We start from the raw sequence: 26,864 nt of genomic DNA on the forward strand, positions 1-26,864 counted from the left end.
GTTGTAGCAAAACCATTACACCACCAGCTGTGCAGCCTCCATGCATCAGGCTGCAGTTGCTTGGATGGCTTTGAAAATCTCCTGAGCCTTCTTCTGTATCAGAGGGGTCACCATATATGTATATATATAAAATATGGTTTTTTTAATTGATTGTTTCTGCCTTTCTTTCATCTCCAGAATTCTAATGCCATGTTTTTTAAACCTCCATTTTTAACTCTTGGCCTGATTCCAAATTGTTTTAAAAACTCTGGTAGACACTGGCAGCTTTATCTGGCAGATTTCTTGTGCAGGTATGAAATCAGACCCCTTACCTTGAGGCCTACATTCTTTAAAATGTTCTACTTCACTGGCAGCTCTCTACTATTGATGTTATGTTACTATGTACATGAGCAGGCAAACATTTCAAAACAGTCTATGAAAGCCCGAGATGAAGATGAAGAACCAAGTGAAGCAGGAGCTAAAATGGGGCAGTACTGGGCATTGTAAAATATTTCTGATAATTCAGTCACTCAAGCATCAAGCCCTAGTTAATGCAGTAGCATGGTTCAAGAAGGAAGCTTCTCTAATTTTGCAGCCTTTTCAAAATTCTCTTTAGCTCTAGGGGTAAAAGAAGACCAGCCCAGTGTGTCTGGATGTTGCTTTAGCTGTGATGGCAGATGCAGTAATGCACTCCAAAGTTTGCTCTGTGATGGGGCTGGGTGCCTCCTTCCAATTCTGCCTGAAAGGAGAAAATTACTTGAAGAAACCTGTCCCTAGTCAACCACTTATCTGTTGTACGGGGTGAGAACACAGCCTTGGAGATACAACTAAAGCTCCTAGCCCTCCTTTCTCCATCCCTTTTGCTTCAGTTAGTGATCCCTGACATTTTGAAACCAGAGGTCATAAATAATTGGAACGTGACTTTTAGGTTGGCTGTATTTACAGAGGGATCTTTTTCACAAAACAAAAGTAATTTCAAAGCGTTAGCTGTAGAAATATCCCCTCTCTGTGCTTTTGCTCTCAGTCTGAGCTTTGTAGCTCCAGAAGGAAGAAATTGAAGTATCATGACTTGGTATGGTAGAACAGAAATAGTTTGCTTGTAGCCATTGATGCAGGAGAGCTTGGCCTATGGCATTACAGTTAATGCAGTGCTTCAGGTGATGAGGTAAGAGGCCATGGAAATCTTTCTTGTTTCCTTGCACCATGAGGCATGAAATCTGATTAGACTTGTCCTGTTACAATTGTGATCTACAGTCCTAAAGCTGCTGACGTTTTCCCAAGAGACCACCTGTATCCATGAGATACAGAGTGAAGTATGCTGAAAAGGGAATGTTTTACCAGCCCCTTAGATACAAGGATGAGTATGGGATAGTTCAGGGCTGCCAGAGCTCATGTAGCTGAAACAAGTGAAATAAAGGGTGCTTAAATACCAACTTCAGATGAAATTCAATAAAAATATCCTTGTAAAATGCCTGTGTTCCCCATATAGAAAAATTAATGGAGGCACAGAATACAAGCATCCAAGAACAGCTTTTCTCAGTAGCTCAGTATGTGCAAATCTAGCAATGAAGTGGATTGAATTCCGTTATGCAGGCTTAGCTTCTCTCCATTCTGGCACTCTGATCATGTAGAAGGAAGGGGTTCCATTTTTCATGGACAATAAAATATATAGGATCCCATGTTTCCCACACAATAATATATATGTGCACACAAAATATGTACAAATATTGCATGTGATTGTCCAGGTTTGGTACCTGGAAAAAAAGCCACAACCTTTAAATGTGGATACGCATAGCGTTTTAGTCTGGAACAATGTCTGGAAATATGACTTAATTAGCTAGCATCTAATTGGGATGCTTGATGGTAATAACTGAAAGTCTAGGTTATCAGATGATTTAGAAATGAAGTTGTCTACTTAATTTTTACCATGATTATTGAAGCAAATTGGGTATTTACTGTGCAAATGGCCACTATCCATTGGTGGAAAACACCCTGCTGACCAGAGATAACAAGGGAACCTAACCTTGTAGCCTTTGGCTGGCAAACTGTAATTAAAATGCAGTCCCATCTTCTCCATAAAATGCTGTTTCCAAATGCTTGTATTCAAGCTGCATAACCTCGTTTATCAAGCATTCCCCTTGCCAAGAGAACAAGTTTCTTTTAACTAGGTAGCTTGCTATGCAGCACTTTGCAGAGATCAGCGACAAGTCTTTTCACTCCACAACAAAGGAAAACAGGATCTAAGCAAATGAATTTGGGCTGGGCGATGAGGAAGGAGGTTTTGCCATAGCATTGGGCACTGAAAGTCCCCAGCAGCTGAGCTTTGTGCTTAAAAAGAGAAAAAGCTTAAGGGAAGGAGGAGCAAGTCTCCTTTATCTTGAGAAGAGTACAGCTTTATTTCTCTGCTGATTCACATTTCTTTTGAGACCTGCTAATTGCAACATCTCTCAGTAAGTTACTTACAGCAGTTCCGCTGGGTAGAAATTGTGATAAATGCATAAACTGTGTCTTATTGATTTTTGTTGACATTTTACATGCTTCTTATGCATTCTTAGCCTCCAGTTCAGTAATTGTCACTGTGCTACACACTCCTGGATAATGAGAGCAAGAGAAGTGAATGAAGTAGTTTCTTGACCGTTATAAACAATATTACTCAAGGCTGTATGGGGTTTCTTGCCTGTCCTCCGGTATATCTCTATTTGTACTCACCCCCCTTTGAATTTGCAAGACAAGAAATGCAAACCCTTGGTGATATTTCCTCTTTTAATGATAATAACAGAAATGTTTTTGTTGGAGAGATTACTTCAATGGTAAATTTGGGCCTCTTTCATTTTAGTGCACAGCAGCATTATGGAAGCTAGCAGAGGTACTGTAATTTATTTACCCTTCTACGCACATTTGGTCTAGAATGCTGTACAGAAAGCCATTCATTACATCATTTTCTTTGACAGGACTTTGTTGCTGAATAATGGTAGTATAGTAGTTGTGTCTAAACAGCTGTAAGACATCATCAGTAGAGTCATGACATTGCCATGAAGTTTGCGTTAAAAAGAATCCTTCTGATTTTAAAACACTGACCTATCAGCCAGAGGTACATAAGCCAGTTTAGGTTGTCCTGTACCAAGGGCTTTTACATTAATAAAAAAAAAAGTACCGCATGATGCAAAAATGCATTGACTTTATTTTCATGACTAGATGTAGTGCTTTTGGGTAATGATCAGGCATTGCTTTCTCTTACTGTTGTTTGATTAAAATGTGAATACAGTCTTGACTTGATAATCTCACCAGGTGCACGGTGCGAAAAAGAAAAGGTATTTTGTGCCTCAAATTGATTTGCATAAACCAAACAATCTGTTGCTTGTTGGATTGCAAAGTAGTTAATTTTGCCCATTGGCCACAGGGGCAACAACATTGTTATTTTTGATGCCAGAATGTAGCTTTCATGTATTAGCTCTAAAACGACAATATGCTTTAGCCTCTCAGTGCTTAGATTTGCTTCATTTGGAAATCTTTTAAGTAGTAATAATAATAATGTTTTGAGGAAATTGAGTGGAACACTAAATTATTCTCTGAAACCTAAGTTCAAACTGTGCAAGGCTAAGGGAGCTGAAAATCAATGCACTTTTAAAGTCATTAGAGATCACAAGTGAAATAAGTCTGTGTTGCTTTAGCTAAGCTTTTAGTGTGCCATGGTATTATTACAAAATCAGCCCGAATCTGCATTAATTTCACAGTCTTTTTCTTTAAGATGCCCAAGGGTGCATGAAGAATAAAATGTAAATCTCAGAAGGCAGTGTTTTTATTAGTCAAAAGGACAGTGAGTCATGCACTAAGAAAGTTGACCCGTACCATGCCCAGTATAGGTATGACTGACAATAGTAAAAGAGTGGAAAAATAGCCCAGGCATTCGCCTACTGGCTTTCATTATGATTTAAAAGGCTATAGAGGGAGAAAAGTGATTTTTTAGTTATTCATGCACACAGCTTTTGAATTGTTCAAGCTCTTGGTAGCTTTCATAGATCAAAGAATTATACTTGTACCTAGGACTGTGAGAAGCAAAAATCATAAAGACTTTTATTCTTAATATGTTATTTTCTTAAATGTTGAGATTCCACCTACCTTACTGAATTTTGTCTGAGTCTTTTTGCAATTAGTTGCAAAGTTTGCAGTCAAGTTTTTCTCATCTTTACTTGTACGGTTGTTCTTGGTGCATCACGGAAATATGTGACATTATGGACTCCTTTAAATTCTCAGCTCAGCTGCCAGTGATGCCAGTTGTTTATTCACTGTCCAATATTTACCGACACAAAAGCCATAGCAAGCAGTTATGGCCCGAATGGACTCAACTATGCAATCCAAACTCTGCATAAGAAAGCCTTAAGTATGTCAAACCCTGTGGCTAAAAAACAAAACCAAACAAACCAAACCAAACCAAACAAAACAACAACAAAAAAAACTAAATTAAAGAAAGAAACCCTTTTATCCTCACCCATCACACCTAATTTTTTTTTCTTTCATCTATGGTCAGATTAGCAAGTCAGCACTGTCGATAAATAAACTAGAGAAGTTGTTTATTTTTATGTACTACTGAGAACAGTGTCGTCTTGTGGCCGTTCTCGTAGACTGTGTTGGTTTAACAAGCGTCCAACCCTTTTGTCTTGTTGTTTTTTGTCTTTCCTGCTCCCTGTCCCCTTGTTCCCACAGGCTGTGCGTTTGTCACATTTTCTACAAGGGCAATGGCACAGAATGCAATCAAAGCCATGCACCAGTCTCAGACCATGGAGGTACAGTACTGTATCATTTGCCCTTTCTTTGTTTTCTTTGTGCAAATGATTGCGAATGGTAAAGCCATGCTCTCCTGGACCAGATCAGACACATGACAATCACAGATTTAAACTTTTTGCCAACTCACGCTACCTCTCCTTGTCAAACATGTTTTTCTTAACGGCCTGGAAGCACACAATCAGGTTGCAGTATCCAAACACAGCTCTGTATCCTGTTCTCAGTGGCATTCACAGAAAATAAAATTGCTGTGAATACCACTCTTCACTCATACTCAAGAGTATACCTAATGAGTAAATTGCTTTTAATATTAACACCTCCCCCCCAAAAAAATCTTAGTTTCCTTGAAATAGATGTTTAAGTGTTCTGGTTTGTGCTGCTCTGAGAAAAACCTCAAGAGATTTAATGTGGCCACCCTGAGTTACTAGTGCATGTGTTTTCCTGCAAATGGAATCTCTTTTTAAGCTAATACAATTTCTCTTTCTTCAAGATAGCGATAAAAACGCTAATGATGAAGGAGCATATCGAAGCTTCCTACAGAGCACCACTGTGCCTGGCCCCTCTCAAGTTCTATCTCCTCCCACATTGCCTCTACGGCCTCATATTTTGTAACAATGAGCAACACGAAACTTGAAACCCTTTCACTTAACGTGAATCCAGCAGCAGACTAACGATCCGGTCATTGGAGTGGTGATCAAGTGCCACGGCTTGTCTGGCAATCTCAAACTTTTGTCAGTCTGTGATTTTTGTCATGGTCTTTCAGAATTTTGCACAAAAAACCGCACAAGTATTAAGTCTTTACTTACTCTGGATCTTCTAGCTTATCATTGGAGAGTGCATGTTATACTGTATTACGTATACTGTATCTTCGTGTAGTGATGATTTTTTCTCATAGGTGGCATTGATGTTATGTGCACTTGTTTCTTTTTATTTATTTTTACACCAGGACCTTTCGATTTCTCTCAGTGATTTTTCTTTGCAATGCTCTAGTCTCCCAAAGCATGCGGGGTGCTAAACAATCATTATTGCGTCATGTCGTTAGCTGCTTTGTGTAACGAGCCAGGGGGGGAAGAGCAGGGGTGGGAGAGTGGAGAGAGGACAAGAAGGCAAAGGAAAAAAAAGGCAGTGCATGAAAATGTCACTAACTGTTTCCTGTGTACTACAAGTAACGATACTGGCATTGCAAAGCTATTGTCTCTCCAAGCATCACGTTTGAATTTGGTTGAGCTTATTTTATAATTGATGTGTTTTTCTTTTCAGTGCAATGCATTTTTAAACCCTAAATATGTAGTTTTAGATGAGAATCTTCCAATGAGACAAGAATATTTGAAATTATCTTTACTAGAAAACCTATGATATATGCAGTCTGACAGTATATTGTGGAAAAACTGCCACTTTGAGTTTTTGAAATAATACTCATAGTAATTTGTCTGCCATGCACTGCTCCATTAATTCAGATCTATATATTTTGCTGGGTTTGATTCCATGTAAAAAGAAAATGTTTATTGGTAATATTGTGTTTTACCTATATTTTTCCATATGTTTTAATGTATTTTTCTGTCTAGCAAGATGAATTTTACGCAGGTCTACCTCAGAAGATGGTAACATTAAAGACATACATCCCAGACAAATTCATCCATTCTTCTGTTAATTGCAGTGCTCCAACTGAGGCTGCATTTTTTATAATGCTCCTGCTTACTTCAGTTCTATAGAATGATTATACTTTGATCTCAATATCTTTAGAGTTATCAATGAGAACCCCAAACTGGCAAGGCAAGGCAGTTCCAAGTATTTTGCACTTTGAACATCTGGGTCTTTGTGCCAGTTGAGCTTAGGCTGGAGTCCCTTCCTGGAGAGAAGCAGTACACCCTCCAACTCCAGAGGTGATGGGCTGAACAGAGTCTGTATACTGTATTCCCAACAAAAAGAAAAATATGAAGGCAGCACCAGCTGTCAGGAGTAAAATTGCACTAGAATGGGGTGCAAATGCTGAGCCACTGAATGAGAAAGGGAGATGCACCTTGTGTGTGTGATGCAAGCCAATGCTCTTCTACTAGAAAGCTAACTGACATTACCTAGCGTTAAATCTTGGCCTCTCAGCCTGAAACAGTGATCCTTGGATGCATTTGTTTCACACTGAATGCAAAAAAATAGATGGGCTTTGGGGAGAATATGTATTACACAGTCACATCAACTCAATTACTGCAGATTTTTTTTCTGATTTCATTATTTTTGCTTCCTTGTCACACATTATTTACCAACATGTATTTTCAAAGTGGGTAAAGAAAGAACAGTAGGGATGTTAATATCCAGAGGAATATATCTCTTAAAATAATGAGTTCTTTTACTACTTTTTGCATCTGACTTTCTGACCTGGTTAAATCAACTGATCTTCAGTACATAACTGCTGCTCTGAGTTTCTATTCTTCTATCTCATTTCCGGGGGTTTTGTTTGTTTGTTTAAGGCATTGAAATGCAGTACCAGTAGAAGACACTAATTTGTTATCATGGAGTAAATTTGATGCAACAATAACAACCCTTTTCTCATATAGAGCCACTTGCTACATATAATTTCAGTCTTCAGAATGTTTGCTCTCTTGAAAATGATGAAGTGATGAAATATAGAGCAGACAGTGAAAAAATGAATTATAGACTCATAAATTGCAGAGATATTGTTTTTATACAATTTACTGACATTTAAGCATTCATAAATATGTCAGCTGTAGTGTCGAGTGCTGAGCTGCTGAACTGAGAACTGAAATAGCCATAGAATATTTCTTCCTTTAAAATTCAGTTCTGGTTTCTTTGGAAGTAGATTTGATTCTCCTGTACATCTAGGTAGCAGTCAGTAAGTTCTGGTTTTGATTAGCCCAGTGCTACCAAAGCTCATATTAAATACGGTACAGCTTGCTTTTTTATTAGTTGAAGCAGAAAAATTTCTTTCACACCCTCCCACCCCCAGCTCCTTTTTTTTTTATTATAGGACCTTGTCTTTAATACTAGTATAAAAATCACTGAAGAGATGTAATTTTGTAACAAGCTGACTCTTTCATAATCTTTATTTGATTGCTAGAGTGGTACATATCTCCTTTTTTCTTGCTGAAACACTGAAAGACAGTTTTACAATGAAACACACAGGGAAGGAATTGGAGGTGGAATAATAAATCACAAGTGATGATTTTCTAAGATAATTCTAAAGGAAAAGTATTGATGGGAGATCTTCATACAAGAGATATTATTATTGCGGTTTATTTCATCATTTTGTCTGTTGATTTTGAATGTTCTTAGCATTTGTACTGGTGTGAGGTTCTTCAGAGAAAAGGTACTCAACTGTTCTCTGTAGATTGTAGAGGAAATAAACTTCGCTAAAGATGTTCACAATGTTGTGAGAGCAGTCATGAGAACAGTTAGGCTAAGTATAACCAGCCTCCCCATCCCACACTGCACATGTTGGCTCTCTTTTTTGGACTTGAGTCATCTTTCACTCCTACCATTATGTTCAAATTGAAGTTAGGCACAAAATTAGTATAATAATGCATGGCAGGTAGAGGGAAGTTATTCATTGGTTCCTGTAGTTGGAAAACAGTAAGGAATGGATTGGCAGCTACCATGACTCACAAAATGCCTGAATTAAGAACTGAATCACTGCAGTACATAGTTTGTTCTCTTGATTTGAAAAATGAAGCCTAAAAAGGTTAAAATATGAAAACATTTGATAGTGGGGATAAAAAAAATAGGGTGAGAGCAACAGGGACATTTTTCATATTCACTTCTTGTTCTCTCAATGACTTCGCCCAGGAATATCCAACCTGATGTCCAAGGGAAATTCTTAGGTCCCTCAACAGCCCACCCAGTCCACAGCTTCTCAAGGATCCCTGAGATGGGTGAGGAGCAGGCTGCAGACCGGATCTTGAATTCTTTCCTACTGTCTGTTTCCTATGGGGTCTTGCAGCTTTCCCATACCATATAACAAGAGGCTCATTGAAACAATAGGAAAATAGAATAAAACCTGTAAGAGTGGTGTGAATCAGGAATGGGCTGCTCCCACCAGAAGTAGTCAGTTTTGGTCCACATCCTGCCTTCTGTTCACACCTCAAGGGTGCTCAACACAAAGTGTGCCCAGGAGCAAGCTGCAAGTGGGTGAGTTGTTCTCATAGCATGGCCCTTGGTGTTCATCCAAAGTTCTTGATATGGAAGGAACCAGTGACCCATTGCTGATGAGTGTTGCAGTAAATCTGGTGCTCTCAGGCCTATTTATTTAGGATAGACAAGACAGCTGCACCAAGCACAGGGAGCCCGTGTGGCAGGGCTGTGTTGGCTGTGTGGTCATTGGCAGCAGGGAGGTTGGACACCTCTCCCTTTGGCGATGCCTTGAAAACAGACTGCAGACAAAGCAACATGTCCATCTCATCAGCTGTGAAGCTTAATTAAAGAGGACTGGTACACTTGCTGTCTCTGGCAGCAGTTTTGATAGCTGGAAGGAAAAGAGAGCCTGAGGAAAGGTGCTTTATAAAAAGAAATAGGGAATTGATAATTTCTCTACAGCCTCTTTTCCTGAGAAGCTGAAAATCTTAGTCCTCGTGGTCCTACACATCAGTCACAAAGAAAGGAAAGCTATCAGGTTGTGCCATTGCCAATGTCCCTAAGGGATGTGGCTGAGCTCATGGTTCAGGGTTGGCTCAGTGTGATTTAACACTTCTTTTTCCCGATCTGTCTAACCACAGGGCTGCTCTTCGCCAATCGTGGTGAAGTTTGCTGATACCCAAAAGGACAAAGAGCAGCGGCGTTTGCAGCAGCAGTTGGCACAGCAGATGCAACAGCTCAATACTGCCACTTGGGGAAACCTCACGGGTCTTGGAGGACTCACACCACAGTATCTAGCTGTAAGTTCACATCAGAGGTGGTGCACCTATAGCATGCTGTATTTATTTTAGACCCATGAAAATTAGCAACAGTAAACTTCCTTCAATGGAATAGTAAATTCTGCAGGACATATAGTATGTCTACTTCTACATTAAAAAAAACTTTGCATGTTTATTGCATGATTTAAAAATAAATAGCAAAGAATAAAACTTGAATAAACATTTCAATGCATTGCTGGTGTCCAAGGCAAGAAGCATTTAAAGTTTACTCGTGCTGCAAAATAAAATTTTACTCCATTAGTTTCATTGTTCTTTTGAACATTACGTTCTGTTATTCGTTGCAGGAATAAAATTTAAGTTATTCCTTAGGGGAAGACAGATAGGTATCTGAACACAACACTGTACAGTCTGTATCTGTATGGTGCAGCTTCTAAACTAGGATGTTGTGGTTCAGTGCTCTAATTTTACATATTTTCATCTGGAAATTACTTTTACTTTAATGCATGGTCCCATCAATGCTAAACACACGTGATTCATACTATCTTTTACAGAAGGGAAGGTGGCAGAGGAAAGCAATTTGTCTCTCATAAATTTAAAATGATATTTTCTTTGATCTATATGTAAGAGGAAAAACAAGTGCTAGCTGCTGCCCCTGATGGAGAAAGCTGAAATACACAGCTGTGTGTCTTAGGTCTTGGATTGCCAAGTCTACCTTGCAGCATGGCTGGAAGGGTTTTCTGCTTCTTATGGCTCTGGAGCTGAGTGTACAGGTTGGGCAGCTTCCGATAATTTGGGGAGCTCCTGATGGTTCTGAACTAGACAAATAGATGCGTCCGTATCTGTACTGTATACGCATAAGTGCATAATTTGTATGCATACAATGTGTTGGTATAGTGATATAATGATAAACAGCAATTTACCTGGCAATTAAATATATATATCGGTATTGAGGTAGGCTAATTAATACTGAGGTGGGCTAAATTGCTGTATACAAATACCAGTCTAATGAGTATCTGTGTGCTTGATTCATATAGGTAATAAAGAAAAAACTGAATTCAAGAGGGTGGTGGAGAATGGACCGTGATTGACAGAGATGAGTTATAGTAACTACTAGACTACAGAGGGTTGTAATTAGTCACGCTATGTTGGTTTAAATAGATTTAACACCTGGTTGTTAAAAAGAATAAATTGATTAATTGTTTTAAAGCAGCGATGTTATTGAGTTTCCCTTGTGCCTCTGTGTTTCTTAATAGAGATTAGACATTAATATGGATTTACAGCATTGACTCTAGGGATGTTCATTCCAACAATAGACAGAAGCAAGAGACTGCATAAATGTAAAGAAAAGCATAAATACTCCAAATGCGAAATGATCGCTCGTTTTAGTTTTATCTTCATTTGTTACACTGATGTCAGATAGATTGCTGTTTTGTGTTGTTAATTTGCAGCTTCTGCAGCAAGCAACTTCCTCCAGTAACTTGGGTGCCTTCAGCGGCATTCAGCAAATGGCCGGTAAGTTGAAAACCATTTCATTCTATTCCAGCTATGTTTTGTATTCTTTAGCTATCAAATTCTGCATCTCTAATAATCACACTGTCGGGCAGGGGGCTGTTCTGTATTAAATGTGGCAGATGTACTGGCAGGGGACAGCTCATGGTTCAACGTCAATAGAAACAGTTTCTCCCCTCTTTCAAAAACTGAAATTAAACCCAGAGCTCCCAGGTTGAGCAAACAGTTTGTCTTGCATTAGTCACCTGCCATTTGTCCAAAGTAACCAATTGTAAATTGCAGGAGAGCTCTTGGTCCCTGCAGCTGTATCCTTCCCTATGAAAAGTGTCAGTAAAGCAACAGCAGGATTACGTTCTCATTTCCAGCGAGATTTCTGTGTCCTGAAAAATCAAATTAATGGCAGTCCTCAAACATTTTAATAATAGGTGGTGAGTAAAAATGTTCTGACCTTTTTAATGAAACCCAAGATTACAGGCCTACCTTCAGTGTGGATTTTCAGGCTCCTTTTATAATGATGGAAAATTAACTGGGTGCCTTTTTGACTTTGGAACCCTAGTTGACAAAATTACACAACAGAAGCTTTTATGTAAAAGTATAATCTTTGTCTGAGGGGAAAAAAAAAAAAAAAAAAAAAAAAAAAAAGAAAGAGAGAAAGAAATAAAAGAGGAAAAAAAATCAAAGTCTGGGCATATTTGAAAGCCAGCTCGTTGGAGGGCTTCTTAGTAATGAGCTGCGTGCCAGTAGTAACTGATGTGTAGTGATTAGCAAAAGGTCGCTCCCACTGTGTGACCTACCATGCTGATACCCTAACTTAACATGATGCTGGAGAAGGCAGCATGTGCAGTAAATCAGAGCACAGATGCACATTATGCCCGCCGCGAGAGACTGTTAAAAAGCTTTTTTTTTTCTTGTTAGAAGGAAAAAAAAAAAAAAAAAAAAGGGAAGCACAAAACCCCAAATTGCTGCATTAGTTTGTTTTAATCATGAACCCACTGAATCAATAGCATACAACATTGTGCTTGCTTCATCATTACGAAACAAAGAGTAAAATATTCACAAGTCTTTCTGAGAATCATTTTCTCACTCTTCTTCTAATCCTCGTCTTTTGCTTCTACTGATTTGGCTTTGAATGAATCCTGAAATACTTTAACAAGTACAGATCTACCACACAGCATTGCTGTACCCCACAGGTATTCTTTGCTCAATTGTTACATTATGCCATTATTGCAGTGACATCAGAGACTAATGTGAACCTGCTGTCTGACAATATAAATTGGCCTACAGATGACAATATCTCTGAATTATTCTCTCTTCCTCAGACCTGCTGGCAGTGCTTGCTGGTTCTATTATGTTACACTTGCAATCTAGCTTTTTTTTTTCATCTAAAAATGTATCTTAATATGATAAACAGAAGAGAGCAATTCAGTAACAGTTTTATGCTTGGCAGTTTTGGAAGTGGCTTTGAGCTCAGAGATTGTGTTTAATGTTTTCATATTTGGTTAAGACTGCGAAATGAAAGAATTGAGGCTGAAGAAAAATAATGCAATCTCTATTACATTATGTGCATCTTGGAAGTTTTCTGTTGCCTTTTTCTCCCAGGTAGTGTAGATTCAGCTTTGTCTCAAACAACTGTGTCAAAGCTAGAAATTTTAGTCAAGTAACTTTAGAATGGGCTCTCAAACCAGGATTTATTCTCTGAAAGTCAGATGGTCTTGAGGCTAATACGTTGTAGAAGCATATCACTTTTACTTGAGGGATGTACCTTCTCGACTAAAAATTAGATGCTAATGTGCTTAGATATGGGATGATTTAATGACTGACTGCCTCTCCTGGAAAACAATTTTAACTTAAATTCATTATAAAAACTGCTCTAAATTTACTTCTTTTTTCCCCAAAACACGTAACTCTTAAACCTTATTGCTGAAGATCAAATTAGTGACATTAAATTTTCTCTCCAAGCTATAGCTCCACTGATAAGCACAAAAGACTAAATGTTATTTCACTGTTAGGACCAAGAGTTCATGTCCTCTCCTTGGAAATCAAAAATTATCCAGGAATTTATCTTTGGTGCTATGTTATGCTGTGCGCTCAATACTAAAGACTCACATGGTATGTTTTATAGAAGGAATAGAAAATGCTCCAGTGTCTCCAGCAAGGTCTCACCTGCTGCTATTCTTTAATGTTTGTTCTCACAGCCCACAAAGCAGCATAAAGGCCCAGAGTTTTTTAACTTAAGCTATTTGCATTCATTTTGCAAAAAAATGAATCCAATATGTATTTTTCACATTGTGTATGGCTTGCTTATTAATAGAATATTTCAAGTTGAAGACTAAAGTCTACACATGACTGACTAAGATGCTAAGACGATAGGTTATTGATGCTTGCATGTTCTTTGAGCTAAAAAATGTGCTTACAGTCAAATGTTTGTTCTGGTTCTTGTGCTGAATTTAATAGTGAGGGTTAGGCATTCCTCAGGATAAGTAAAGACAGAATCTGCATGCTTGAGTAGTTCTGCACACCAGAATTTATTCAAGCATGTGCAGTGCGTTTGAGGGGTCAGAGTTTTGTCTTTGAAGTCAGTGAGTGTGTTTACCACTCAATCCAGGCACTAAAAGTTTGATCAAAAGCCACGGAAGCTGTGAAATTCTCACTCTTACTTATATGTCAGGGCTTTAGTGCCTCTTGAGCGCAGAAGTCCTGACAAAGTCACAGTTTGCTAAGGTGGGATGCTTATTGTAGACGCCCCCTCATCCAAAATTAAGGACCTCCAGATCTGGAACTATTAACTTGTACTGCTAAAGCTCATGTCGTCTCTGAGCTACCCAGAAGGTACATAGCACACACGCTATACATGTATATAAATATACATGTAAAGAAATATTTCCTTAGGAATAGTATTTCTTAAATACAAGCAATTCTCTTTGCAAGCAGAGCCTCAAAGTAGTTAAATTAATTTTTATGCTTTTATGGTTTATATCTTTGGTTTTATTGGAGGGGATATTTGCATAGGCATTTTTAGTTGAAGGCAACTGGAGCTTGTTTAAAAGACAGGGAGCTGATCCAAAGAAAAATGAGGATTTGTCTCAAGAACTCACTAGCATACAAACATTAAACAAACAAATCAGCTCCAAAAGTGAATCCTGTTCTTGCTGTAGCAGCCCACTGGCACCACTGTGCGTTCTATGTTTCCTTTACCCTGTGTTCATAAATTATTTGTGATGTCCAAGTAAATCATGATACTGGCCTCACTAAAATTTGTGATATTTGAATTTGAAAGGCAACAAGCAGTAGGTTGCCATTTAGCTTTCCAAGCCTTAAGGTTCCACATTCAATTCCCCAGCTTAGATGTTCTCATTTTTATTGAAAAATGAGATTTTCATGAAATCATTTTATTTCAGGAGCCAAACCAAAGAAAATAGTGTAATATGTCAAGACTGGTTTAAAAAAAATAAAAATAAAAATAAAAATTGGGAGAGTTGGCAGTGCTGCCTTGGCTATTATAATAATCCCCCAGTCTTGATTACAGGAGCTAGCCCTACCTTGCCAAACTCTGCTCTATCACTCTTTGTAAAACATGTAGGCACGTACCATCACTGAGTGTATATTTTATAGTGAGTACTTCCTTGCTTTTCTTCCCTCCTACAATATCTGGTAATGCTAATTTAAAGACTGTTTTCCCTCACATACCTCGCAAGCTTCAATGTCTAGCCTTTGCTTTGTCTTTGGGGAAGGCTAATAATGTGGATGAATTTCATTGTATTATTTGATTGTCTTATTTTAGAAAGACAATGCAAGCTGCAATAAGCACTAGCAAGCTTTCAAGAAGGAAAAAAAAGATTCCTTCTTCAAATATATACAGATTGCATGGAAGGTATAGTTCAAAGGTGATGGATGTCGCTTGAATGTTTGTATTGAATTTGGCTGGCACTGAATTGCATCAAAAAACCAGCAGTTTTTTAAGTGAACCTGCCTGTGTAAGAAGAACCTGGGAAGTACTATACAGACAGTGTAAACACAGAGGTTTTTATATTCTACTGGATTACTGCAGAAAATTTGAATGCCTCCAAATTATATTATCTATGAAGGTTTTCTATCATCTATTAATGCTGTGGCTGGAGTAAACATTTTCTCATGCAGAAATATTTCACCTGTATATGACCATTCAGAGCACATAAATATGTGTGGAGCTCATTAAAAACACAAAGGAATTCTCTTAATTTCAGTAGACAGCCAGTGTGTTTTGCTTTCTGAAGTCATGCAGGAGAAGAATCCATGCTTTTGGCTTTTCAGACACCTAAATCCTCTACAGCTGGGGCTTTTTATACTTTCTCAATGTATGTTCTTTTGTTTCAAGTGCATTCCAAACACTCTCACAGTTTTGTTGCATTTTGGGATGAACTTTTGGCCCATTCTGAGCCCTTTTCAATTCATTTCACCCTTCTTTTGCAACCCAAGCCAGATTTCCTCCTGTTGCAGAGTCTGTAGGAGCAGATGGGTGAGAGAAACTCTGTGAGATTCTGCTTTCTGAATATTTCCCTCTAATTGTTGTATTGGCTCAGTGGATCTGGAGGGACCAGTTGGAAGCCAAGGGCCATCTGCACAAAAGCTCTATACTTTTGCATTGGCCCAAGGATCCTTTATATCCTCTGACTCGTTTGTGGCTTCATTCCAGCAGAGCCATACTGAAGGAGGACTTCTCCTGCTATGACCTCTTTAGGGATATCATATTAAAAGTAAAGGTCAGTGAGAAACTCTTTCCAGCTCAAGGGAGATAGCTGTTTCTTAAAGATAACTACTAGTTTTGAAAATGTTGACCTCAGGGACTCAAAGCATTGAGCTTTTGTAACACTAATTCCATTGAAAGTCCTTAATTTAACCCCTACAATTTGCATTTTTTTGAAGATAAGAAATTAAACAATTTGATTTAGCATTCTTGGAGAACCAGATTTTGAAGGAAGTGTGGCTCTTGCCAATCCACGCGTAGCTCCTGTTCATGGGAGAAGGAGAAGCACCTGGAGAGGAAAACCAAGGCTCCGCAGCTTACGAGATGTGCTTATTCAGATGGTGAAAGTGTGTGATGTGGAGTTTGGCCAAGTCTGGATACAAGATCTGTAAATCTGGCTGGGCTTTCAAGAAACAACAGAAGGAGGGAGAGAGGCTTTTGATTCCCTTGGCCTCTCTGAGATTGGAAGTCATCTCACTGACCTGCAGCAGCTTGGAAATTGGGCATCCAGACTCCCTATAATGTCAGTGGAGAGGATTCATTCCTAGGCAGCAAGTCATTTTACCATGTTAGTCTTACCTACTTTAATTCAATGAATTCATACTCTCTCCCTTGACTGTAAAAAAAGCCTGGGTAATTTTAATTCTCGTGAAGTTAGATCAGATGGATCTCTCCAACTAAGACTGGGAAATTTTCAGTTGAAAAAAGCACATTTCATGCCAGGAATGCGTTAAGAGATTGTGTAACTTGGAAATGGGCTGAAATCCTGTGCAAGTCAACTGATGGTTCTAACTTTCGGTCGGATTTAAGCATGTATTCTTAAATAACGTGATTACCAGGGTAGAATCCAATATGGACTTAAAAGTTGTTTTAGGGGCTTTCCTAACTCAAACAGTAAGTAGTCAGGATACCTTAAGCACTTCTGAGATAAGCAGCTTTTCTAAAGGTAGGCACACCGTACGTATGATTTAATGGAGGTAACAGTCTCCTGTCCCTTTCAATTCTTTAAGTATTGCTAGAGTAACACTGCACTTTCAGACTCAGCCTGAAAAGACTTTCCCCCATAACATAAGCATCCAGAATGGCTGGTATCAGTGCCAGGAAATGGATGCTTTTTGGCCTAGAAATGATTAAGGTATTTTACCTTAATCCACAGTTTTTAAGCTGCAGTCAGAATATAATTCAAAAAGAATAAATCCTTATAATTGGGATAGATACAATTTCCAAAGAAAGATAGGCAACAGCAGAGGTCAAGCTATTGGAAACTGCTTAGGAGTGATTCAGACGCAACTCTGATTATCACCACCGATTTTGAAATTCTCTGTGCATATCTTGTCACTAAAATGTGGTCAGTGCTTTATCAGCATTTGTTCAGCAAGCAAATTAAGCTATTTCCTAATATAATTTTACTATGATATTTGGAAACCCAGATCTGAAGAGATCTCGGAAGACTTCAGGAATGGTTTGTGATTCTGCTGCCTCCTCTACAAATAACCCAATAATTTCAAATTTACAGATATCACAGGAGAAAAGCTGTGGTGACTGAAACGAGGCAAATTGCCTCATTGTATGAAAGTTTGTGTCGGAGGCAGAGCAAGGAGTTGTAGAATATAAATCTTGTGCTCTCAAATTTCCCCGTGTTTTCACAGAACTGCATCTGTGACTGTGCAGCACTACAAAAATTTCCTGCGAATGTGCTAATAGGCCTTATGAGAATGTTCTATCACCATCCATCTGTCACTTTTTAACAGGCCTGATTGGCAAGCACTTGTAACAACTGACATCTGTTCTTGCTTATTGATATGTAGATTTATGGTAATTGCTGTGAACAATAAGACACAAAATTACCTAAGGTGAACATTAAATTAAATTTTCATGCCCCTATCCTTATAAATAATTTTTTAAAAAATCTTAAGTTTCAAGCAAGGCATACCTTGCATCTGTTTTGTACATAATTTAATTGTTTTTTTAATCTGCCAAATAGCAAAATGAAAGTTGAATTTCCTTGCAATTTATTTGCCAAGCTAATAGCACGTTGGTAAATACATGTTATTAAAAATGGAATCAAACTGTATTGTGATTCTGTTATGGTTTTGGTTTTTTTTATCATTTCACTTTAATTCTCAACATTGTCTCTATCATGAAGATCAAGACTTATTCCTTGCCCAGAAATGTTTTTCCCCTACAGAGGGACTTCCATTTTTCATGTGTAACTCTGCCTGTGAGGCTGCTCTTCAGCGTTAAGCAATTTGCATTTCTTGAGAGAGAGGTGCATTTGCTGAGTGAGCAGCACTTTCAAATGAGAGCGATTTACTCATTTTCAGTCCAGCTCCATTGTGGGATTTGGGACTGTTTTAAAAAAGTTGCAGGATGTGAAATGTGCGAAGACAGTATGTGAAAAAGGAGAGAATGACCGAGCAGATTAGTCCCACAGAACTATACCTTGACTGAAGTTCAATTGAATCAAAATCCCCATTTGAAAGGAAAGTACATTTTGGATTTGGAACTTGAGAGTATTTGGTTTCCCTTCTCCAATTTTGTGTTAGCAAGTGGGATATTGACGCACTTGTCAAGTTGATGGGCAAAGCCGATGAAGGGAGAGACGATAAACTGCCTAGGGAACATAAAACTGTGATGACAAGAGTTATTTTTTTTGAAAGTTGGAGCAAAATGGATCCTAAAGAGGTTGTGTATTAAATGATAAACAGCTGACACAAGCAGCTATAGGGCATGCTGGGGGACTGCATGTGCTCTGAGCCACTGCTGACAGCCACTCCAGGGCACTCAGTGCAGTGGGGCTCTTTGGGCTCCTTCTCATGACAGCAACAGGCAGGTTGGTTGCTTTTTTTCCTAAAGGCACTATAGCTGACACCCCATAACATCTGCAGAGCTGGTTGGTGGCCAGTATCTTTTAGTCACCTCCGCGCTCAAACAGACTGGGTGGAGAAACAACTCTGTCACTGCCTCACTTGTTTATTCATCTCCTTTTGGCATAGAAACTCTTTCTTTAATTTGATGGATCCCTCTTGTCCTTGCACAGGAAATGTCCCACTATAAAATAATGCTTTTCATGATGATGCAGTGCTGGTATTAGTTTTGCATCCACACAGGCACGACAGTGACACGCAGGGCCCAAGAGAGCTGTTGTTTGTTCTGTTGACCTTGTTTTGCCACTTCCTTGAGAGCTGTACAATGTATGTACATTGCCTTCCAGCTCCCATCCTTCTGTGCTCGCACTCTTTGCTGCTACAGCCTTCTTCAGCTTTGCATGCATACACAAAGCCCTGTATATGAAATGCAAAAAAGAAAGCAGTATTAAATTGCTTATGAATCTATTTATGTCCATACTGATGTTTAGAGAAAGGTTCCCACATTTTCCAGAAGCATGTGGGATTTGGTTTGAGGAAGCTCCTGTACTGTTCTGTGTGATTTGCTCACTATTATTTAATCCTGCTGTATGTGCTGTTTAAAAATTGGAAGTGGAAACCTCACCGCAGAAGAAATATAAGCTGATTATGACTGATCCTACTGATGAATTACTTACCAGAAGGTGATAGAAATCCATGCTGCCATGTCGAAGAGCCAGCCCACTGCTTTATCAAATGTCCATTATAGTGTGGCATGAAAAAGGGGCTCTGTGAAGATGAACAATGTCTGCTGGACATTTTAGGCTGTATAACTTATATTTCTTATAAAAGAGGAAAGTAAAAGGTACCTGAGGACCAAATTCACAAAAAAAAAATGCCTCTCTGTTTCGTTTTTTCCTTCTCAAACGTGCTTACAAAGCTTTAGGTTTGAACTCCTTTTTTTCTTCTTCTTCTCCAAGCTGATATGAGGTTCACCTGGTATGAGAAACAAAGTGTGCACAAAGAAGTAATATCTCTCTCTTGTTAGACAAGCTAACGTTCAAAAAAAAGGAAAAGAAAAGAAAAGAATGAGTTTTCAGGCACTTGTGCTCTTCTCTGAATGTTCCCCAAGATTCAGGTAGTCTTCTCAGCTCTGTCATTTGATCTAAAAGAAAGTATTACTCTTCATATAAGCATCATATAACTAGTATTATGGTTTATGGTCTATGTTATGGTCTGTGTCTGCTTTTTCAGTTCTACCAAGGGCTCAAACATGTGGAGATCTCTCATGTCCAAACCAACTTGGTAAACACACACTGCCATCCAAAAAATCTCTTCCATGCCAATATGTTGCCTTGTGATCACTCCTTTGGACAGTTGCATCTTATCCGTAGGATTCTGAGAAGAGACTCCCAATTGCTCTAAGTCAAATGAATGCCATTTGCTGTTCCTTGTTCATCTTTTTTTCCATTTCACATAATTTGTATTTATTGTTTCTCCTTTTTAACTTGCCATCTAAGTTAAATCCTTTGCTGTTTAAACGAATGCATTCCTTGAAGATCTTCATTGAAATGCAGGTGTACCTCCCCCATATCTTCTGAAATAATGAAGTAACAGCTGACTGAGTACTCTTGTTATCACAATGTAGAGCTTATGGTCTGAAAGTCTCCGCTTCAGTGATGGTGCTTTGATCAGTCTGATACTAATTTGATGCTCTTAATACATACCTGGTTTTAGAAATGAACTATCCAAAGGAAAATCAGTACAACTATTGGCTACTGCACAGTGCAGTCTTAGTAGATACATTCAGATGGGACACGGGAAACAAATTATATTCATCCTAATTGTATGACCCTATATTGAATCTGTTTTAAATGTTAAGTTATCTTCATTACACCCCCTGTTGTGTCAGGGAATAGTATTGCTCCTGGGATTCACACAGATTTTAAATGACTTCTAATTCCACTCTTCCCTTATCAAAGTGACACCAACCAGATTTAATTTTCCTAACCGTAGGCTGGTGCCATTGCCATATTCTCTGACTATGAAGGCAGAAAGGTGAGAGATGCTATCTGGGGGCTTTAAGTGGCTCCCAGATTGTAAGAGTCTTGGGAGAAAAGGAAACTGAATCTCATGGCAAGATACACCCATTGAAAATAGTTTATTGGGTTTTTTTGGTTTTGTTGCTGTTGTTTTTTATGGCACCTTTTAATTAACTCTATTGCTTCTCCACGCAGGCATGAACGCTTTACAATTACAGAATTTGGCAACTTTAGCAGCTGCAGCAGCCGCCGCCCAAACCTCAGCTACTACCACCAATGCAAATCCTCTCTCCACAACGACTGGTGCTCTGGGAGCCCTCACAAGTCCTGGTAAGAGCAGAATGCTTGCTTTCAAGATGCAAAAATGAGAGCAAATAGGAAGAAAATATTTAAAACTGATACCATCCTGTGGCTAAGTTGTGTGCTTTGTGTAAATTCTGGAAACCCTTTTAATAACTGGATACATTTTTTGTTGCTGTTATTTTTAAGAAAATAACTTATTTTTCAAGCTGTCCAATATGAACTTGTTCTCTATTGCAGACACATTTCAGGGGTCATCAAAGCCTAACAGACCCGTCTTGCAAAGCTTTACATCAAGTTTACAGATGAATGAGAAATTTAAGCTAATTTTAACTTCTCAGAAAGGGTTCAGAACATGAGCTAATCCTTCCCATCCTACAGAAAGATTAAACAAGGTGGTACTTCTTAATTCCCAGGAGACAAATCTTTGACTCTAAGCCCATTGTGCACTTTTTTTCTTCACCCATCATAAATTTTTATGCAGTCCTTCTCTCCTTTTTTCCTTCTCTTTTTCTTGCTGTAGCCTCTATGGAGCTGTCTTGTGGTCCTAACTGAGAATCAGAATTGATAACAGGTGCTTAAGGAGTGCAGAGCCACAATCTGACTTAATTGCCTCAAACTGTATGGGGAAATAAGGAGTAGGCTAAGAGACAGTGGTGCCTCCATTGCCAACATGTACACTTTCATCCATGAACTTCCCGTGTCTGCAAAGCCTTTGCCACTGAGGTAGTGCAGATCAAGAGGTTAGTAACACTTCAGCATCCCTGAAGTCCATGGAGAGAGATGCTGATTCAGTGTAGTTATACTGGGTTTACAGTGAAGTAGCTGAGTGAAAATCTGGCCGCTTATGTAAAGATAAAGGCTGTAGGGTGTAATTATTTGCATCATGAAGTGTGTTTATTGCTGTTCTAAAGAACATTCATATTATTTTAGACACCACTAAAGAACATTTGCGTTTAATCTTGTTTAAGTGTGTATTTATTCCCCATGAAAAAGTAATTCATGGCAGACGGTTTGAGCACATCAGTAAGGAAAACAGCCTTCACTGCACAATAGAACTGGGACCGAATGTGGTGCCGGGTGTTAAAGCTGGCCAACACTTACCATTATATTACAGTTTTATTGTTCATTTGGGGGAGAGGTTAAATGGAAGGCAGCTTGACTGAATAGTGAGTTTGTGTAGGTTTTTGCTGTTTCTTATGTGAGCCTCATCTTGACCTAAAAATAATCTGGCACAACAGACTTAAGAAGTAAATTAGGGAAGAATGATTTGGTTTTGCTGATTTTTTTGTATTTTTTATTTATTTTTTTTAAAGTCTGAGCTTACTCTTGTCTCCATCCTGGAGCTGGATCTTAATACATTGCAGAAGGGTAGCCTGAGTGTCTGTGCTTCTGCTCTACTGTCTTCATGTCACCTATTTAGAGAAATGTTGCATTTCTTGCAACATTAATTGTTTCCTGCAGTTTAGATGTTAAATGTCTGGGTAGCCTGTCCTCCCAAAGCATACTCAGCATCTCTTGAGCTACACTCACTAGACCTCTTAAAACAACTAAACATACTGCATAGCAGTGCAGAGGGTCTAGAAGTGAACTTTCCTATCAGTTGTGGGGCATGAGAATCTCAGGCAGCAGCATACTTCTGTTGTGATATTTGCCTTGCCATGTTAGCACAGGACTCAAAATTCATATTTTAGGTCCACATTTTCCTCTCTCCCTCTCTAACACAATCTCCTTATCCAGCCTGGCTGAGCTGCTGGTCCCTCCTAACCCAGGCTCCTGAATGCCTGGATGGATGGGTGACTTTAGCCCATGTCCAAGCCTGCAGAAGCTTAGGCTGGGAAGGTATTTCTTCAAGATAAGAGTTCTTGGGGTGCCATCTTAGAGCAAGTAGCAGGGTTTTCCAAAGAGGTTAATTATTCTGGCTCACACTTTAAAGATATGATATTTTAAAAAAATCTGGGACATTTAACCTCTGAAATGGTGTATTCTGAATGACAGTGCTTCCTATAGACAGTCTTATAGACAGGTTGGCATACCAAAGAGAAAATCCGTATCTAGTAGCTTCCTTACCGTGTTTCTATTGCACAACCAGCCTAAAAACAACCCCTGATAAAATGTCTTCCAGTTTGAGCTTTCTTACCTTGTTCCACATTCTCTACCCTATCAAGTATTTTTTAAACCTAAACAGTATTTTCAATGGCTCTTCTCTGCTCTGTATGAAATGAATTTAGCTCAATAAAGCTTGTCAGAGTAGCTCAAAGTATTTCCATTAGAATTTGAAATATGTTGGCAGAAAACATTTAAATGTGCCTCTCAGAGTGTGAATGTTTGGAGGCCTTGAAGATATTTTTTTGTTCCAGTTTTCTTTTAATAGAACACTTCAGTTTGTTGTGTTTCATAAGTGTAAATTATTTTGTCTGATTTCAAAGCCTGCACAAACCCCAGTAAGAAATGTTTGTGTCTCTCCAGATAATGCATTAAATTAATATTTCTCAGTTCAGAAAACTACCCAAATTTAGGAGAGTGTAAAGGTACATGCTTAAATTGAATTATTTCCTTGATGCTGTTAAAGCCAAAATCCTACTCTGAACAGGAATGGACTTGAGCAAGTACTTCTAATATGCCTTAAACTGTGCCAGCCACATCATAAATCACATCCACATTTTTACCCTTATGTAGTTCTATCCCTCCTGAAGATCTCTCTTGAATGTGTCTTCGACCAAAACCTGGAATCACAGAATCATGTAACAGCCCGTGTAGGAAGGGACTCATAAGGATCATTGAGTCCAACGCGTGGCCGCACACGGGACCACGCAAGCTCTTGTTTGTCCTTTGTCTGTGTCTGTCATAAGAATCCCAGATTATTGTTAATTACTTCCATTCAAATTCATCTTGCAGCTTAAGTTTACATAGATAAGATTAGCAACCTTCAGTGCATCAGACTGTTAACGATGGAGGTCAGACCAACTTTGATGCATTGGCAACACAGAAAAACAGGCCAGGAGGTGAGAAACCAGCATGGTATCTGATGTTTGAGCATGTCAAGTTCTGCTGCTGACTTCTAATTGCAACATGCTCACAAGAAAAATATTCACTGTGATTCAGTAGTGATTGTTCAATTTGTACGAAACTCTTTCTTCAAGATTCACATATTTCCAAGCAAATTAAATTCCAATGATCTTTCTCTCATATGTGCTGTATACTTATTAAAAAGCTTTGACCGCCACGGAGTCTAAGGACAGTCGTTCTCCTTCATGTGCTAAATACTTTCTCTTAAGCTTGAAACACTATTCATTCAGAAAGAACAGAGACAATGCAATCCCCCAAACTATTGATTTTTTTATAATTGTAAATTTATAATTTCAATTTTGCATGCCCATGGAAGTCTCTCCCTACAGCATTGTTAGAAATGATTTTTTAAAAGCCTTTGCTTAAAAAAACATAAAAGATTAAGCTTTCATTTTAGTAAAAATCCCCTCAGGCAATAAATAGGTTCTTTTGTCTCTTGGCCCTGGAAAAAAAATTAAAATGGTTTAAATTGCCCATGGTTAAAGTAACTGTTTCTTGCAATTATCAGATGTTAGTGAATAAAAATGAAAATGAAATCAAGAAAGAATGAAAACCAGGTAAATGCATATTATGTCTTTCATGAGTTTCTCATGGGTCTTTTGAAGACTCATTTAATCATCTTCCTTGTCTTTTATTTTGATATGATAATTGTTTCCTTTATTTACTTTAATCACCTCTATTTGGTTAATTAATTCTTCAATTTCTTCTCATTTCACTCACTTACTTAGAATATGTTCTTGTTTCAAAGGCAAGTGCCTGCAGTATTTCTTAATGTAATGGCATGGCCTTGGGGTAGCTTTTACCCAATTCTGTGGAGCCAGAGCCAGTTCGTCTCAACTTTCCCCTTGCTTCTTCCCAGAAGGTTGCATTTCTCATTATATCAACAAGGAGGTTGGAGGAACTATGTCAGGTGTAGATACTGGCACTTACTTTGGGCAGGACAAATCTCAGGTGAGTGTTAGGGACTGTGACCTGTTCTCCAGAGAATATCCTTGCCATATTCTGCAGAAATTCTGACTAGTGCAAAGCCCGCAGAAAGGCTGCTCCTGCAGAGGTGGGCATATGAACTTAGGATCAGTGTATCTCCCTCCAACACTCTGACATTTACTTTGCTTTACTTGACCCATTACCCTAATTTTCACAAGGAAAATTGGGTTTTTTTTTCTGGCTTTCACGGGTAGTACAACCTTGGTACTGTAAAAAATGTCCTGCTATCTTTTTGTAAACTACTATTAAGCAACAGCAGAAACATATCTGCACTCTGAAGAAGAATATGGAAGCTGGGTTTCAGATGCCAACTTATTTTTTCATCTTATAACTTTCCACCACTGCATAGATTTTTACTGTTGAATGTCATAGCATGAAAGACACAAAATCACATAGTTTTGAAGGATCTCTACCCAGAGTCTGTGCTCCAGGCTCCTGCTCAAACCAGAGCCACATAGAGCAGGTTGGTGAATGCTATGTCCAGCCATGGATTGAACATCTCCAGAGAGAGAGATTCTACTGCATCCATGGGCCTGTTTCAATTTTGTTTCTTAAAATTCTTACATAACTGTTCTTCAGTTGCCAGTAGGGAAGCTCTTAAACATAGTAGCTTAATGGGTTGTAATGGTGATAGGAGGACAGTTGGACTAGATGATCTTATAAGTCCTTTCCAACCTTGTGATTCTATGATTCTATGATACTCAGTATAACTTCTGAGTTGTGGAAGAATTGCTAAACCAGAAGCTAATTCAGTTGCATACTTAGGAGCCTTGATTTTCCATCACATTTTCATGATTATTTGATTCTCTAAACTATTATTTATTCACACCACTGAACTAGCTATTGATGCTTCTGTAACAGAACTCTTCAGGTTTATCTGCTGTGTAAACCTAAAAGGAAATCTGTGCAAAAAACATTGTCATTGTAGAAAGACAGACTTTTTTCTTTAACAACCTCTTAAAATCAAGCCCAGCTTTTGCTATGTTCTGTCAGAATTCACCTTTTAAGCCTTATGTTGAAAAAAGCCCTCCTCACATAAAAAATGTAAAAATACTCATTTCAGACAAATGCTGACACTGAAGTATTATTGCCTTCCCCCTAAGAAAGGAACTCCGTGAAGTATAGAATAAACTGAAAAAAGAGAAGAAAAAAATATTACCATTAGTGTCTGTCCTGAAAGAATTAGTTCAACTCTTCCCCCTGCTAAAAGCAGAGAATTATAACTCACAGTTAAAATCTGTGGTTCATTACTTTTTCTACCCCCTAATATGGCATAAAGATTGTCTTTGTTAGTTGAAGGTATTCATGTTGTGAACACAATTGTTGTAATGTTAGCGATTTTATGGAATATACAAGGTGCTTCAGCTGGGAAGCAGTAGAGAGTGTTCAAATAATCATTCTTAGAAGATTCTCTTTTTGTTCACTTCAGTACAATACATTTTTCTCCAATCAGCAGTGCAAGGCTGCCGCCGTGACATTTTGTTAGAGGCCAGTACACCCACTGAGATAGCTGTGATTTGCTTCCAGGATGATCCAAAAATAACCCTGCCAGTAGGTGTGTAGGAAGGTCTGACAGTTTGCTGAAGAATGAATTGGACTGGATGTTTCATGTTGGAAGAGATCGGTTTAAAATGCAGAATGGCACTCTTTATACTGTAGTACAAATTGATTATTTTTGTACCATCTCATGTGGAATTAATGCAGGTTCCATTGTTATAAAAACATTTAAACTAAGCTTTGTTTGATTTGAAGTACGTAGGAAACT

At 38.5% G+C, this 26,864-nt stretch overlaps 1 protein-coding gene across 8 annotated transcripts in view; it reads left to right on the forward strand.

The window, feature by feature from the left end:
- Positions 1–26,864, forward strand: part of CELF2 (CUGBP Elav-like family member 2) — a 364,188-nt gene that overhangs the window by 307,982 nt on the left and 29,342 nt on the right. For all 8 annotated transcript variants that reach the window (XM_042815508.1, XM_042815506.1, XM_042815509.1 and 5 more), the window contains 4 exons: positions 4,684–4,763; positions 9,486–9,644; positions 11,072–11,135; positions 20,939–21,073. In XM_042815508.1, coding sequence (XP_042671442.1) covers positions 4,684–4,763; positions 9,486–9,644; positions 11,072–11,135; positions 20,939–21,073 — 438 coding nt within the window. The remainder of the gene's footprint in view (positions 1–4,683; positions 4,764–9,485; positions 9,645–11,071; positions 11,136–20,938; positions 21,074–26,864) is intronic.

The sequence above is a fragment of the Centrocercus urophasianus genome, unplaced genomic scaffold (genome assembly GCF_019232065.1).
Source record: "Centrocercus urophasianus isolate 14NV4802_14NV808 unplaced genomic scaffold, USGS_Curo_1.0 seq_15, whole genome shotgun sequence".
NCBI classification, from domain to species: domain Eukaryota; kingdom Metazoa; phylum Chordata; class Aves; order Galliformes; family Phasianidae; genus Centrocercus; species Centrocercus urophasianus.